The sequence below is a fragment of the Aptenodytes patagonicus genome, chromosome 23 (genome assembly GCF_965638725.1).
Source record: "Aptenodytes patagonicus chromosome 23, bAptPat1.pri.cur, whole genome shotgun sequence".
In the NCBI taxonomy this organism is placed as follows: domain Eukaryota; kingdom Metazoa; phylum Chordata; class Aves; order Sphenisciformes; family Spheniscidae; genus Aptenodytes; species Aptenodytes patagonicus.
The window spans coordinates 627,341-644,773 of NC_134971.1; the positions used below are offsets into that span (position 1 = coordinate 627,341).

Consider the following 17,433-nt stretch of genomic DNA (forward strand, 5'->3'; position numbering starts at 1 on the left):
CGCGGCAGCCGGGAGGGAACCTGAAACGTTAAGGCTCGGCACTCTGCGCGCCTCCCGCCCCGTTTTCCAGGGTGCCAGGCAGAAATGGGTGCCCAAAATTAAAAAAAAAAAAAAAAAAAAAAAAAAGGGGGGGGGGGGGAAATCCCAACAGAAAACAGCGTACGTCCAAGCTGCGAGACCGTGTGTGGGAGGACTGGCTCTACGCCACAGCGACTATACAATGCAACATGGCCAAGATGCAGAAATCAGAGAGGAACCGGTATCTAGCGCAGAAGAGCAGCGGTTTAGCTACGTACTAGCCCTTACCTGTGAGATCCCCATAGTCCAGCTCCTCTGCCGAATTGGGCAACTGAGTAAAGCCTTACAAGTAAAAACAAACTCATTTTTCTCTGCGTTTCTCGAGTGACAAAAAACAACACACTTAAAAACCGAGGATGAATTTCTTGGGGGGGAGAGGGGGGAGGGAATAATGCGTCAATCGCTTGCCACCTTCTGCCGGTTTGGGCAGAGTAACTCGTGTGACAGAATTGCAACAATTTCCTTTATTACAGACAGAAACATTCCTCAGTCTACACTGTTGGCACACGAAACATGGAATCAAAATCACTCATTCGTAACAGCATGCAAAGACCCCCAGACTCTGCCTTTTAGTCATCCGGGGGGGGGGGGGGGGGGGGGCAATTTCCCAATTTAGACCAGTTCGATTTCGGTTCTGTACACACAGAGCAATGTAAAATTTTCTTCCAATTTTCCACCAAATTCAATCTTTTTTTTGGTAAGGTTGACAAGCCCGGCGATTTGTCAATTAGTGAATATTGCGGATCGCAATATTCAAAGCTGTAAGGCATCTGTACGCGCAGACCGCGGGCTGTACCTTCCGCAAAAAAATCTGACAAAAACTATTTTTTTTTTTTTTTTGATTTTCCCAAATTCGATGCATTTATGGAAAAAGTATCTGTCCTCAAAGCTGATAAAGCAGTTAGGCGAGAGACACTCTCGTGACCCCAAAAGGCAGCTAACGCCGTCTGCAAAGCCGTTATTTTCTGTTTTGCTTGAGAAAGCGCTGGGGGGGCCACGGGAGGACAGAGCATCCAGTCGAGTGAACTTCTCGGCACAGGTCACGGGGCAAACCAGTGGCTGGAGGTCGGAGAGAGCTATTTAGATGAGGGATAGGACGGGGTCGCTAACGAAGGCTGTACTCGGGACAACTTACTCTTGCTGCTGGCTGCTAAAGCAAACGCAGCATCGAAGGCAAAAAAGAAAAAAAAAATATTTCCCCTGAAGAGACACCACCACCACTGGTCACTGGGAGACCTGGTGGCGCGGGCTTGCAGACCGCTAAAAATGCTGGCTTTTCTTTTAAATAGCAAAGATGTTAATGCGGTATAGTCGATGTGCAGACTGTCCCCCACTGGAAAGCAGCGAGCCAATCCATACTATCTACACAGCTCGCTAAGAACAAAACTCCTTCTCAGTGACTGTTCCTTAAATGCATGGAGTCACCTGGAAGCTACAGTCGGAATTATCTTCTGAAGTGGGAAGCTGTTTAGATTCCTAGCTAGAATTTTGTTTGTGTGCTGCTCTCGGGTTTCAGGGAGCCCCCTTTTTTTTACTCTAACACAATACAGAAATAGAACTACAGCTGACTCACAGAAGCGTTGGACACGCAAACCCGGGCTCGGAAGAGGAGCCGTTCAACTTCTCTCTTTCCAAAACTGCTTCTGTAGAGCCTTCCCTTTCGCTTAAAAGGAACTACATTTTCTCAATAATGAGAAAGGGCAACGCTGCATTTTTTATGAAGCAAAAAAATCTTTTTCCAAAGAAAATTTAACAATTCAGTTTCCACCTGCACCTGGTATACTTAAAAATGCCACCGAACAGCATTAGAACCTGTTGCGAGGCACTTTAAGTATGCGGTAAATTACTCCTTGATTTTTCTCATTAAACTTTCATATCAGCCATTAAAGCCCCTTCTTTTCACTTCTGATCAGAATGAATTCAAAGCCCGCCGCGACTCCTGTTAAATAAATGAAAGCCAACTTTTCACTCGGCTACCGTCTCCCTGCCAAATGCTCAATCTTAAGAGGGCGCACCCGGCAAGCCGAGCCTCATCCAGGTGTTTGAACAACGACACGAGCACCCCGGCTATTTACAGATTTCTGTCGACAGAGCCGTGCTTTGTACTGCTTCCTGAGCTACCCCCAATTTTTAGGGAAAAGACACCTCCTCTTGTGCAGCAAGCTGTAAATAACCCATTAGGGGTTCTGTTTTACGCCGCGTATTCCACGGCACTGCACAGAGATCTTAACACGTGCAGAGCGCTTTGTGATGTTTTATTCACTCGCCCCCAGGACTGGATCTGCAAAACATATTTAGGAATGTATTTACTATTAGTTGCGCTTTTAAGCAGGGCATTGTTCGAAAGGAAGAAAGGCAGCTGGACAGGCAAGAGCCGCTCGATAACGTTAACGCAGAAAGCACCGAGGCCTTTTCCTCGTATGCCGTTGCATTTGGCACGATCTGCAAGCCGACTAGCGCTCTGGCACGGCCGAGCTTTTGGCTTCAGACAAGCAAAACTCATTTTCAGAGACGGAGCGCTACCGGAAAAAGCAACAGGAGCTTAACGCAGTAGTGTCAGACGTTCTCGTACGAAGCCCTGCTAAGGCCGCCGTAATTAAAAATTCGTACGGGCCTTCGGGGAAGAATTTCCAGCTTATAAAATAATTTACCTGCTGTATTATGGGCAGGGTATTTTCTTGTCACTCTTCATTCACGATTGGGACGTTTTCGTTTTTTTAACCTTCACTCCAGACTTCCTGCTTTGCCAGCTTCGGAAGAGATTTGTGGTTTTTTTTTTCCACCCTACCTTTCCGCGGGGGTGAGCAGAAAGGCTGCCTGTGCTGAGGCAGCAGCGCCTTGTGTTCTGCCTCGGCGGGGGGAGCCGAAAAGCAGCTCCGAGCTCCCCCGGGGCCGCGTCCTCTCTGTGCACGCACACACGCGTACGGGGCTGCCCGAAGACAGCCAGGCAGCAAGCGTAACTCCTGGCAACGGCCGCCGCCCGTGGTCTTGCAAAATCATTCAGGAGCTCGTTAAGCCCTCTGCTTACCGCAGGGCGGGGTCAAAATTTGGGAAAAAGCGGCGGAATTAAGTCACCGCTTCTGCTGTAGCGAGGGAGCGTCATGTATAAGGTCATGGCTGCTTATACATGTCCCGCTTGCCCGGGGGGCGAAACGTCAGCCAGGCCTCTCCCCCGCAGGGCTCCTCGAAGGGCAGCGGCCCTGCAAAGGCCGAGCGCCCCGGCCTGCCGAGGAGCAACGGCGGCTGAGGAATTCAAAACTTGATTTGGAGGGGGAAGAGGGGCAGGGGAGAAGAAAAGAAAGGGCATGGCAGAAAAAGCGCTTTCTTTCCAGATTCAGCGGCAGCAGACTCTCAGAGACGTTACTCTCCTGGCTCCACCAAGGTCTGCCCGTATTTCGGCTGCAAACAGGCCGGGAGCTGCGATCTCAGCCCCGCCGGCACCCTGACACCGCGAAGGGCAAAATGAGAGGGAAGGAGGGCTTAAGCTCGGTAAACCCGGCTTAGTGCGGTGCAGCAGAAGCACAAGCCTTCCTGCCGGCCATGACCATGCTGCTATTGGAGTTCTGGCAATGAACAGTGCAGAGAAAGGAGAAAGTGCATCAGAAAATTTACAGTTAAGCTCTCATTTTTCAACAAAAGAGTTAACAATGTTCGTGCTTTAAGTCACTCATGCATCGCTGCCGTCAACTCCATTCCAGAAGGAAACGGGAATGGCAGGGGCTTTGCTACCGCTTTTACATGCACACACATACAGGACTCCTTCCCCCCCCCCCAGTCCTCTAGGATACACTCCAAAAAATTGAAGCACTCAAAAGTCCTTTCCCCGATTGAAGTATCGTGCTGGTTCCACACTAGCCTTGCTTTTCGTTTTCTTTGCTATCAATCTCTTTTTTTGGCTTCTTTTTTTTGGGTTTTTTTGGTTTGGTTTGGTTTTTTTTCTTCCCCCAATTCATTTAAAATCGTTTTTGGAGAAAATCCATTTGGCTGTAGTTCATGCCCATGCATTTCTAGTCATTCACAGACATGCTCACTCCCATCGGACATTGGTAAGAACAAATGGCCAACATACAGAAACACCTGGTATACTCCATACACACTCCAGCAACACAAGCGTGGAAAGAAATCCCCGAGTCTTCACGGGAAAAGCACCCCACGAGGGCAAGCGCAGGGGAGTTCAGTGCAAAGCGGCTGGGTTTTAAGGCAGGAAAGTTTGTGGCAGCTCATGTGGCTGGGATTGCTTGTCATTTCAGCTGTCAGCCTCCTCGCAGCAGCGGTCCTCCCCCACAGGGGCGGAAATACGCAGAGGTCCTCCTCGAGTTAAACATGTGCTTTTGACGGCTTTCCCCAATACAGGAGAAAATGACGAAAGCCATCGGGAACTGCACTAAAGAAACGGGCCGAGGGCTGCAAGGCTGCGCGTCCCCTTCCGCGTCACCCGCCCCGCGGCTCTGCCTTCGGCGACGATGCCGAGCCTTCCCGGCTTGCCTTCACGCCCGAGAGGAGTGCGAGCTGCGCCTCAGAAAGGCCTCGCCGAGACATCTAGAAGTGACGCCAGAAGTCACGCTAGTGTCAGGGCGGCCCCATCTTTCCCAAATTTAGGGAACAACATCTGCACCTGCGCGCTTCTAGGGTTGCCTGAGAAAAACAGAAGAAAATTGTGCTATTTGCTGATACTGCAGGCCCCTGTTCTTCTGCCTGAACGCACCTACCTTTTCTCAGCGAATTCTAGCGCTAAAGGCAGAGTATCTCGGCCGAATTGGAGTAGGGCCGAAGACTCTGTGCTGACCGCTCTCCCTACGCTCTGCCTCCGAGTGCTGCTGAAGCAGGACACCCTGCAACGGCACCCGCACGGTACGAAGCACTCGCTACGACCGGAATGACGGGGCTGGAGACTTAGAGGGGGGCAGACTCTGGCTTCCTTTCGGGCTGAGCCCCGGGTCTCTCCCGACCCTCCCGACTGCTCTCAGACACTTCTAAGCAAGCGAAGCGCCGGGCTGGTACTTCAAAGGAGCAGTCGGACCCTTACCACCTGAGCGAGTGCAGCCGAGCAGGCCTGCAGGTAATTAAACTGTGCTACCATCTTCAGAGTCAGCTCTTCTAGGCTTTCCCCGTGGCTTAACGATCGGGTGATTAACGTTTTGCCTTCACCCGACTTTCCCGAGTGTTAGCGTAGTGCCGGATGAGACGTCACTTGGACTTTTATTGCCTTGCCGTGACTTTCACCGCAGTAGCCACAAAACTACCGATGTTGAATCCTGACCTTAAACACGCACAGGGAGATCGGCAACGTATAGAAAACGGAAGTACGCCTGAAGGCTTCCAGTTCTTCCGTCAAGTGGGAAAACGCATCCAAGTAGGCAAGTTATTCGGGACGAGAGCTGCATGTCCCTCCACTTGATACGGGGCATCACTACTTAACCATCGCTTGCCTCAGTCCTCCCTCTACCACCGCCTGAGATACGCCTCGTGGGGCGCAGGCAGGACAAAGAGGCTGTTCTGCATTACAGATCTCTGTCAATAAACGAAGCAGTCGATTTATCGGAGTTAAAAGCGACTAAAACAGCAAACCCAAACGTGGATTAGCCTTAATTAAAACTGTCAGAGGGTTTTGGTTCTTTAGCTGAAAAGCGAGCTCGTGCCAAAAACCGGTACGCTCAACTTCCAGTCTGAAGTGACTGTTTAGGCTCGCTTTGAAAATGTAGGAAGCTAAGGAAGCTGTCAAGCTGTTAGCTAGACTGCCTTGAGCAGATGAGGAGGGTTAGTCTGCTAGACTGCTACGCTGATAGGGAAAAGTGTTGCTATTTGTTTTCCAAATCTCCTTCTGCGGTGTAATAACGCAAACTTCACTGCTGACCTCCGAGGCGAGCGCTCCTCTGCGGGGCATCCCCCGAATACCAAACGCTGCCCCACGCCGGCGGACCTGCCGGACGCACTGTCTTATAAACCCAAAATGAAGGAAAAACGCTCAAGGTTTCAAGCACCTCTTAAAAAATTAAATTTGAGTGCCTGTTTCTTTTTTTTTCATGTGTGAAGCGATTACCCCAGTAATCGAGACGAGTGGAGAATCACCCGCTTCCTCGGCACTGCTCGTACTCATAACGCCGTTTCCACGGGGCTTGGGGGATCGGTGCTTGCCTGGCACTGGAACAACCGGCTGCGAAGCTCACAACAGAAATGACAAGACCAGACAGACTTTCCAGCCTTAAAAACTATGTTATGTTTATGAGATCGGTCCACCTGAAACACGGTTTTCCCTTGAAGACTACATTTCCCTTTTTTGCTTCCCCTTCCCAGGCTTGTCTTGCCACTCAGCAGCGCTGAGAAATAAGATAAACAGGAATGTGATACCAACCGTGAACTGCCGGTTCTGTCGTCGCCGTTGTGTCTACACACGGGAACAGAGGATTGGAGGAAGGGAAGAAACAGGAGGAACGGCATGCAAAAAAAGGGAAAATGGAAAAAATGGAACAGATAATATATGAGCAAGCTTTCAAAGAACATTGCGTGACAAGCAATAATAAAATGAAAGGCAAAAAGCATTTGAAGTGAGTTGCACTGTTTAGAAGACATGCCTCCAGTTCAAAAGCTATGAGCCTGAGGAAAACAGTAAATTTGTCTTTTTCCAGGACCTTGCCAGAACAATTACTGGTGGTTGCAAAGTCAGGGGAACAGGAGACGGGGGAGAACACCAACGCTTTACTTGCCAAGGACCAAAACAGAAGCTCAAGACCAGGGCAAAGAGCCGACACTTGGAAAAGAGTTTTTACGCATTCAAACATTGCCTTCACCAAAGCGCTAGGGGCCAGGGCCTGGCCCGCTCCCTCTTCTCCTCCTTCGTCCAACGCAGGGAACCTCCAAGCACGGCAGCACACGGCACAGCCTCTGAACCCAGGCCGTTTCAGAGGGGGCAAGCCAAGGCTAAAAAAATGAAGGGACTCCTAGAAATCACACGTCTCGTTCTGAAGGTGCGAGTGGCCCCTCTGCCTCAGCCACACCGAGCCACGCGCCCGTAAGATGCGTGGCCTTTTCCGCGTAAAAAACATTGTTCGAGAATGGGCAAACGCTGGTAGACGTTACCAGTCCCTCCATCGCAACACTTAACTGGTTAACAGGTACTGGTAATTAAAAAATACTGGAGTTTTTTGGGTCGTTACTCTGAAGCTGACTTTACCCCGTGTGCATTACATGCCACGGGAAACCTGCTGGGAGTTGCCGCCTTGCCAGCGGAGAGATTCTTCACAGGTGCTGGGCACAGGCGACTTTAAAGACCGAACCAAATTTGCAGGCTTCTCCTGACAGCGTCCTATGTTATTTCCTCTACACCAATAGGTCGAAATGATATTTAGTCGCATTATCCAAAGCACCGGCTTTTCCCGTTAACTGAAACTCATTTGCTTTTCATCCGGCTCTACGCCCTCTCCTCTTGTTCCTGCGATGTCGGTTGCTTGCTTTAGCGGGCTGGCTCCTCGCAACGCAGCCGTACCTCTGCCGATCCCTACGGATAACTCTCGGGCCGACCGCAAGGCTTAGGCGCGGTCGTTCACGGCGAAGACGGGGTTTCGCGCAGCTCCCCTCGGTTCGATGCAGGCAATGTTTAAATGAATAAAATCGTATGAGTAAGTGCGGAGAAGCGCTCTGCCGCGTGCTTCCGCAAAGCGGCCCGGAGCTTGAGTTTTGCAGCAACAACAGACAATTCACGTTGGCGTCTCCCCTCGTGAACAGGCTGTCCGGAGAACCCCAGGACGGGTGGTCCTCCTGCACATTCAGAGGCAGCAGTGGAAAAAGGAGGACCCGTTCCTTTGCAATTTAGCTGGGGACAGCCCAGGTCTGAATTTCTGAAGCACCAGCGAAGACGAGAATCATACAAGGAATACACAATACTTACAGGTAGAAGGTCTACATGCTTTAATTATGAAAGCAAAACAAATAAACCCTGCACAATTTAACAAACTGCACCAAGATTTGCATAACAGATTATCGAGCCGTCATGAGCCTGTTTCCACTCACTGCCAGCATATACTGTTCTCATCTTGGCAATCAAATCTAACGCACGCTTAAAGACGCTAGCACTTGTTCTCCTGCTGGGAGCTCTGGTGGAGGCTGCAAGGGAAGCCTTCCGAAGCAAAAAGGAGAACAAGAGCGGGGCTTTTCTTTGTTTTCGGGTGGCAATCCCCAAACGATGCCTCGCTTTAACCAAGCACAGGGTGAAGGGGAAAATGGTGGTGAAGGTGGGGGGAAAGCCGTCGTTTAGAAAGGATTGTAAAGCTGAGTATTAATTCCTGAGATAGCATCTTGGCATCTATAAATAGTCTCAATTTACTGTCTTCCTGAAATAAAAAAATGTTACGTCAGCTTTTACGCTAAATAGAGAATCTGCTGAAAGCAAACTTGTATTCACGTGCTGGAAGAGATATTAGTCAAGGAACAGTGCGAACTGGACAGTGCATCTCGCTTCCCCGTCTGGGGACAGAGACCAACAGGTTACAAAAAATAAAAGTTCTCAAGCGGTTGTAAGTGCGAACAAATATCCAAGTCAAACAACATGTTGGCTGCGGCTGGAATGACAAAGTTATGATTAGCAAATGGTTTGGATGGTTGCAATAGGAAACACAGACCGGTTAAAGTTTAGAATGAGCTTTCGGGAAGTCCTTTTCAATCCCAGAGTCTTCTTCGAGAAGAAGGATGGTATACACACAGTGCTCCGAAGAGGAATAATCTCATGTTAAAGTAAAGCAAAGAATGCCCCCCGACACAGGCACGCTACTACAGCGGTTGCATGGCAAAGGAGAGAAAAACTGTCACCGTTGCTTTGGTATGAAACTAATGAACGCGTGTAGAACTGCGCGCATACCACACCCCACCGCTGTCCTGCCTTAGGTAGGAAGGAACATCCCCGGCCCTGCAATGCTGCTGCTAAGACGACCTATAATTGTAAGACGGGCCGGCTAACTTTAAACCTGCTTTCCTGAATTCCAGGCACGTGCCCTTGACTTCTGCTTCACTTTCAAGAACAGCCGTCTTTATATGCCAGACCAGACATACGGCACCCCAGAGATTAGGCTCCTGCCCCACATCCTAGAAGAAAAATCATCTCTTCTCCTCAAATACGGACCAACGAGAAAGTCCTTGACACGGTTCTGACTTAACGAAGGTTGAACGAAGCCAACAGAAGGCTTTGCCATCACCAAAAAGCACCGTTCTGGTCCTGAGCCATAGGCGCGAAGGGCAGTCACACAATCGCACGAAGCTGGTGCTCATCATTTGAAATGACAAGTTGGTGCTGAAAAAAGGGCTGTTTTACAAGATGCGGCAGAGCAGAGGACGTAGAAAGCACGTCAACAAAGAGGTACTTTCCATCTTAAGATAAAGGCTTCTCTTCCCCATTCGAATCGGTAAGACAACAAAATTGGCTGTGGGGGGAGAAGTAAAACAATGCAATGGTCTTTCAAAATCTACGTGCACGTGAATTCACCGGAGGACTGGTTTATAATTAAAGAAGGTATCCAAGAAAGGAACCGTTGGCCTCTATCAAGCTGCACATTTCGCTTAATCGCGATTTCTTTTTAGCACTGCTCACAAGAACAGAGTTTAGCGTGGCCAGCTCTCGAATGAAGACACTAACACACATCGTCTTGCGATGCAGATGGTGTTATCTGCCAGCTAAGAAAACTCGGACGACACCCAAGTTTTAGGCACTCAGCACTTCATTAGGTAGCTACGCAAGCGTGCGCGCACACACACAGATATATATACACACACATATTTATACAATTACCGCATGAAGGCATCTGGGCAACATTCACTTGAGCTGCGAGCTCCAACGCTAAGCCTCCTCATTTTTTCCAATGGATTCTCTCCAACCTCAAACTGTTTGCGGAGTGTGACAGACTGGGCCCTTTAAACTCGTCCGTAATTAGTCCACAGCCTCAAACAGAACGAGCACGATGGAGGAATATTAAAACCCCAGCAGCAAAATTCAATTCACCAACTTGAATGCTTGAGCTGCAGTGCTGCAGCCTTACAGGAGCATGTGATACGCTGGAGCTTAAAAACACGCAGCTATTGTAAAGAGAATCACAACAGCACATCATCAAAATAATGGCAAAATACACTTTTTTTTTTTTTAAAAATGTAAAGAGGCATTAGCAAGTGTAGCTATCCATTCAATATATTGCTTTTTAAACTCCTTTCTGAACTGAAAACAAAAGCCAATCTGATCACTGACCTGCGGAGCTCTTATTCTTCCTGATTTTTCAGACTACTTCACATTTTCTGACCAGGGTGAGCATGAATTCCTTCACGTCGCTGTTTTCACAGCAGCCTTAGGGACCAGCGTGCAGTTTTACAAACGGGATTTCTGCTTTGTTTCAGGCCCTTAGGGCTAGCAAAAAGCCCCACAAAAATGCCTGTAATTCCCCCCACCCCGAACCTGCAGGACCTTAGCAGAGACGTCACGTTTCAGTAACGTCGTGGGAGAGTGGTCCGAGGGGCAAAGGAGCTCGAAAAACCCAGAGTGCAAAAGCACAGCAATGCCCTCCCTCGCTAGCTGCTCCTCAGAAGGACGGATGAAAACACACTTTGCATTATGACTCTCTGTGATGATCCTCCGTAAAGCGATTCCAGCTTGCGCTGAAAGCTTTTGTGTACAGGCATGTTGCGATGCACCCCAGAGACAGTTTGATTTGCGGACCAGATGTTTTGCAAAAATAATCACAATCTGTATGGGAGTTGCATGTGACAAGAAGAAAAACATTCCGGAATTAGCGCTGCGGCTCCTGCTATGCCTTTTCATCTTTTTCCATCAAGACCTGCGAGGATTTTGTTTTTATTTAAATCCCACCCTTGTGAACGCCGTACCTGCCCACAGTTTCACGCGGAAGCCAACAACATGCCGTGCAGGCAGGGGTGTTCGCTCCCACCACCCTCCGCTGAAGCTGAAAAGACCTCGGGTTCAGACGGTGGCCCGCCACGCTGCCAGGCGTCGTACAAGCCCCGTGCAAGCCCTGACCTCTTCGGTGCTCTACCCACAAGCCAGCCTGCGTCGCCCGAGGGGGGACGGGTCCTCTGCCCAGCTCCCTCTGCCCTCACTCTCCTAAACATGTGCATTTTCTGCCCAACAGAACGATGGTTTCTGCAGCGCTGATGCTGGGTCACTGCTGTAAGACCAGACGTGACAGCACCCTGTCTGCTACTGACTGGACGCGGTACGGAAAGACTGAATTGTATTTCATTTTCTGTTCCTTAACAGGCCTGTCAGCTACTCTCCCTTCCTTTAATTCCTTTAACGCGGTCACATCCTGGATGAAAATGTCAGAGGAGTACAGTATCACCTTTAAATTAACTTGACATTTTACCAGGGACAGGCAGAGGCTTCAGCAGAAAGCAGAAGTTAAATTATAAATAATTTAAATTATAAATAATTTGGGGGAAGAAATCACCGGGCTGAGCCCCTGCGCGGTGGCATCAAGCACCTGGACACGCCGCAAGCTGGAGTGCCCGGCCGCTCCTGCCGACCCGCCCGTCGCCCCGCTCGCTGCGTGGGCATCTCCAAAGGGCCGCTCGGAAAAGTGGGGAGAGGAAGCTGTAGAAGAGCCGGGACCGGCGGGCTGGAGCTGACCGCCACCCCCCCCCCGTGCTTGATTTGACTGGGGAACAAGCCCATTTCCTATCTACGATTAAATTCCACGTGAACGCCAGCCACCAGCAGCAGTAACACGCGCAAGCAACCATACCGGATTAGAGGCAAAGCCTGCGGTTCTGCTGGTACATATGTACTTTTGTAATCCCCACGCTGCCTCTTTACCTCCCACAAACCTACCGCAAGGTAATTGGAGCAAAGAATGACTTCTCTTGCATTCTTCCCGCCCACCGCCTTTTCGGATTACTGTTGGAATAAACCCCATGCAACTGTAGGTTTTCACACAACCGGCTGTAACGAGAGAAAAACAAACTTCTACCGAGGATAAAAATCATCATGTTTCCTCATTTTGAGGAAGTCTTCTGGCACGTGAGTTCACGCTTTGAAAAACTGCTACACTATTTCTTCTCAAAGACTTCCGATTTCCATGCGTTATGATGTCTTAGGTCGCTCAGATGACACACAAAATGCGGGTTTTCAAGGGAGCGCCCAGCGCTGGCATCCAGCCAGCCTTGGCCAAGCAGACGCAAAGCCCTCTGCCCTCGTCCAGCACCACACACACACACACCCCCCGTCACCGTATACTCTGCGGGATCCGTGGCGTTTAAAATACGGTCCAAAATGGCAGTAAAGAGAGGCCACAGTGGAATCTGACTAGATGACCTTTAGAGGTCCCTTCCAACCCAAGCTGTTCTACGATTCTATGATAATCTGCCGGCTTGCCATTAATACTCTTGCAAGGTGGACGGCGGGGGCTTTGCAAAATCAGCAGCCTCCACCGCAAGGCTTGAAATCCCGGTAACGTGCATGCGTGTCGCACCCCCAGGTCTCCACCGAAACTGTTGCCAAGACACCTGCGTGATCCATCTGCGGAGAAAGTGTGATAAATGCAAATTTGCACGTACCAATAGTACCGCAGATCCCGGGGTGCGGAGGTGTATGTGCTAAGCAAGACCAGAAGGCAGCAAAATGACGCTTGAAAAGGCAGGCTAAAATGCTCCGCTCTGCACTGTGCCCAAAGATGAGGGCTTTGCTATTATTAAGAACCTTTATCTCCCAGGAAACAACAGCTGTCCAAAACCAGTATTTCAAGGAACGACTCTAGGGGTAATTCAAATTATGCAGTTTGCTCTGCTGTATCGTATTGTACATCTTAATGAACAAAGCCACAAGGACAATTTGAACTGATAAAAAAGGGCTTGCCAGCGATAACAGCTGAAACACCAAAGGATGGTCGGAATATCAATGCAGTTGGAGGATATACGAAAAAGATCAAACTGTCACGCAGCAAATCTTTTCAAGCACCTACACTGAAGCAAAGCAACAGCGACAGAGGAAAAGCTTTAAAGGTCGTGCCGCTTTGGAAACTTTACCACTGCTCAGCTTTTCCTTCTCCTGGAAAAAAGCAGCAGGTTAGCTTTTCAGAGATCTTCCCCCAGAACCTCCCCGCCGTAAAACCGCTTTATCGGCTCAGCGTGCCTTTGTAGGTCAAGCCTACAAGCAGCGGCGATACAGGATTTGGACGTGTCAAGCAAGAGGGGCCGACAAAGGGACCCTTCGCCCCAGGCATGGGCTTCGATGGGTTTGGGGAGGGACTGGGAGCACACTGCACCCCGCCAGCGTGGGGGGCAAGGGCCATGCTCCATCATACGCCTGCACATCCATTACCTGTCCTCTCCCATTTGCTGCACCTACTGCTCTGGCTCGTATTTGCTGAGCGACGTCTATCGTCACTCAAAAGAGAAACTCTTTGGGACAGGGTTGCACTTCCATGTCATGTCTGACCACATTTAGAGAAGAAATGCTGCATGTAAGCAAGTAAAAAAGAGGTCTGTCATCGGAACCTGCACGCAAGGAGTAACCTACCACGCACGCGGAGCAGCAAACGCAGCCCTTTGAGCTTGCTCTGTCGGATAGTTTTAGTAGGGGAAAATGAATCCAGAACAGGTTATCTCCAGTAACTCAGAAGGACTGCTGCCGAGGATATCATTTCCTACGGGCAGCTACTAGAGATGACAGCACACCTACAGCATGGGCTTTGGACAGAGAAACTGCTTCAGCGCAGGGGTCTCTTCCCGTTTTTTAAATTTTTTTTAAATTAAAACAAGACAGTTGTTTTTCAGGACTAGTCTGTGGTTTCAGGGGACGCGAACTAGGCCAGCATTATACACGAAACAGGGGCAAAAAGGCAAAATAAAATAGATTTCGGGTCCCCCTCATCCTAAGGAACGGTTTTCGACCCAGCTGGCTGGCAGATGACTCGCACCCAGCCTGCCGGCGAAGACAAGAAACTCCCTGTCTGCTACCAAAGCACTTCTGTCACACTAGAAGAGCACTTCAGGGTTTTGGTGATGATGGGAATGAAGGTATCGATTGTCTCTTGAGGCTTTAAAAAGTGTTTCAACACTACTATGCTGTGTAATTCTAGAGATTACGTTAATTCGACCTAATTTTTACCCAGCTACGAAGTCCCTTAACTATTGAAGAGCAAAAGTTTCTGCAGCTTCATGCTGCCTGGTTGCTGGCTGGAAAACATACACGTGCACATTTCTGCACGAAGAAGGGAGGCGAAGCCTCAGCTGTTCTTTGTGGGAGAAGCACGCTCAACTTGTGGGCAGGAGACGTGAAGACGCACGTCAAGAAGATTCAGCGTTAGATCAGTATCGGGGAAGAATATAAAAAACGTCTATCGGCATTAATTAATCTTCTTCCTACATAATCGTGAGCAGTAACTGCTGGAATCAGCAAACAACGTTACATTTTCGTGACATTTCTAGCCTCTTCAGCAGTTCAAAGCCAATACAGAAAGGCGTCAAGGAGGCGACGGAGACCCCCCCCGGGGTTTTGCCAACAGCATGTCAGCCGGCTTCGAGTTTTAGACCCTCCATCGTTGACAACAAAGGTGCGAGAAAAACGTAGGACAGCCACGCGCTCCTGATCCCAAGGTACTTCTGCTAGGCTGATAAAAAAGCAACCCACAGTCCTGCTTGCAAAGGAAATAAAGAGCTGCCGGTCAATGCATCTTTTGCGTGCGTCTCATCATTTTCCAATGCAGTCGCGGCTCACCGTAGAGCAGCACCCTCACAAAGGGCAGTGCCGATCCCCAGGGCAACGGTTTAGCTCCGATGGAAGGTTACTGAGGAGAAACGGCTGGGAAAATGTCACGGCAGGAGGTCCTCCCTTCCTGGAAGACCATCGTCCCTTCGTCTCCGTGTTCAAAGCAAACCTGTAGGAGGACTTCAGGAGTGATTCTCACGGCTGGAGACAGGGACTCACGAAGCGCCACCCAGCTGTAGCCGTGAGGGTGTTGAGCAGCTCCTGGGCGTCACCGACTCATCAGCGAGGCAGAAACCCTGCTGGGGCCACTACCAAACCCGGGCCACCCAACAGCAGCAGCTAGACCATAGCTACCCTTGAAATCAGCTCGGACAGGAGGCTTGGTGACAGCCGTTTCCGACTTCAAGAACCACCCACCTCCCCCTTCTTATTTTTACTGTGAAAAAGCTAGAAAGCAACTTGCGGAGGAGAGCCTAGAAGCCCAGTGGCTACGGAAAATTCACAAACAAGTTGCAACGCTCGCAGCGGAAGAGCAAACAACAAAACCGCTGTTTGTTATGAACGGCCACTACTTCGGAGCCTGAAATGGCAGGTGAGGATAGCGCGCGCTTTGGAAGCCGGTCCTGGGGCAATCCCCAAGATGACAGGCGGATAACAATCCAGTTCCCGGGAAAAGGACAGTCACGAACGTTAGCAGGCACCGACATAAACGTAACGGGGTCGATCAAGCATCGAGACAAATTCTTCCTTTTAGCCTTCCAAAATTCACTGAAAGCATTAGCAAATTACGGTAGAACAAAAGAAAACTGCATGCATGTTGATTTACCCCGAGACACACGGGACCGAGTCGCTCTGCAAACGGCTCTTAAGGAGACTTTAGTAAAGTTTGAAACCTACTCTGCAATGAAAACTGGTTAAGTTAAGAAATTAAAAACAGAATTGAAACAAAAGCGACCAAATCGCAAAACGGGAAAGCGTTCGCTGTGGAGTGGCTCAAGCATCCAAACTTGGGTGCCTGGAGTTCGGTTCTATTGATAACCACCTGGAGGGAGGAAGACGGAGAATGGCAAGGTCTGGACAAGACGATGGTGGGTGGCAGACGGCGCGCACGCAGTGCGCATTAAGGCACGTTGGAAGAAAGCCTTCGATCGCTTGTCCGTGCCAGCGGAGTCTGACTTGGTTGCAAAAACCTCAGAAGGAAAGAAGCCACGAAACACCCTGAGCAGGACAGTTGAGAGTCAGCTGAGCAACATCGTAAAAGCAAATAAAACGTGAAGGCATTTACACAGGGGATGGTTTACAGCAACAATAAACATCATTATGCCATTAGCTATTCAGTGGTCCATTCTCACCTTCCGTTTGTCACCTCTACCTCGGGGGGGGGTGGGGGGGGGGGGGTGGGGGGGGGTGGGGAGGGGGTGGGGGAAAAAAGGCAAGCAAAAGCAAAAGCAGCAGTCAAAATAGAAAAGATCAGACAAATGGCAATGCAAATGATTACAGAGAAACCAGAAAGGCCTTCCCTATGAGTGGAGAGAGTCGGGTCTAGTGAGGCAATATGACGGATGCGTGTGAGAGAGAGAGGCGTCTCGTGATCAGCTGGTTGTTTTTATTCCTCTTTTCCCGCGAGGCAGGGAAAAACCTCAAAATGCTAAAAGCCAGCTCCTCAAAAAGGGCCCTACAGGTGCTGTTCGGCTCAGTAAAAAAGGGCTTTTCTGGGAGAGGGAGGCAGAGGGCTTATCACAGAGACAGACCAAACACCTAAGCGTGAGAAAAAGCATCTCGAGTCACGTGAGGCGAATTAAATTACTAAAGACCAAACTCTGCTTCCGAGCGTAAACTGCTCAGAAATTGACACTGACGGGGTTGCGGCTGAAACGACTGCCCGTATTCAATGAGCTCTACGGCTGTTCGCATCCTTCGTTTGCAAGCACCCGATACCAGCCCCCGGTAACTGAATTAAGAGCTTTTTCTGCCACGGCAATTCCCGCGTTTCAGAAACACCTGCAGTAAGGACTATCCGGCCCGTCGAACTGCCGGACCAGGACTCATGCTGTACAGCGGGTGTATTTGAGAGCCAAAAAACCCAAACCAACCAAAAAAAAAAAAAAAAAAGAAAAAAAAAAAGGCAAGTGACTTGTTTGTTGTTTTTCCCCAGGCTTCATGCTCTGCTTACATACATAAAAGACAATAAACATTCAGGACATTTCCAATGGTTATGAAGGTACCATACCTGTGATGGTGGTAGGGATGGTGGTGGTAGTGGTGGTGGTTGTTGTGGGAGGAGGGATAGTTGTGGGGGGATCTGGATAAAATATAAAAAGGAAAATAATAAAAAAGCAAATTAAGAAAAACCAAGCAGAACACAACAGCGATCAATCGTGATCAGAGAAAAACAAGGATGCTAAGAAGCAGCACGGCTGTCGGACGTCTTTCCTCCTCTAAAACCAGGTGGTGACTGCCCAGCTGGCTTTAAGGACAGCGGGCCAGATCCTCAGCAGCTGGACACGGCTTCGAGCTCAACCCGCATCTCGGGAGCTGCGCGCGGACCGACTCTAGCTGGAGAATCTGGCCCCGAAACGCTCCCCCTTTTTGCCTTCTACAGTGCTAAAAAAAAAATTAAAAAAATAAATAAACCCAGCATAAATTAGTCAATGAGAGAG

The 17,433-nt window shown here is 49.5% G+C and overlaps 1 protein-coding gene across 10 annotated transcripts in view; it reads right to left on the reverse strand.

Moving 5' to 3' along the window:
* CADM1 (cell adhesion molecule 1) overlaps positions 1-17,433 on the reverse strand; it is a 166,297-nt gene that overhangs the window by 11,022 nt on the left and 137,842 nt on the right. For 4 of the 10 annotated variants that reach the window (XM_076358456.1, XM_076358463.1, XM_076358457.1 and 1 more), the window contains exons 8-10: positions 17,004-17,075; positions 6,431-6,463; positions 307-360 (exon numbers count right to left, since the gene is read on the reverse strand). The exons of 1 other annotated variant lie outside the window; for it this stretch is intronic. In XM_076358456.1, the coding sequence (XP_076214571.1) occupies positions 307-360; positions 6,431-6,463; positions 17,004-17,075 (159 nt within the window). The remainder of the gene's footprint in view (positions 1-306; positions 361-6,430; positions 6,464-17,003; positions 17,076-17,433) is intronic. 5 more of the 10 variants (XM_076358460.1, XM_076358458.1, XM_076358459.1 and 2 more) reach the window with 4 other exon arrangements.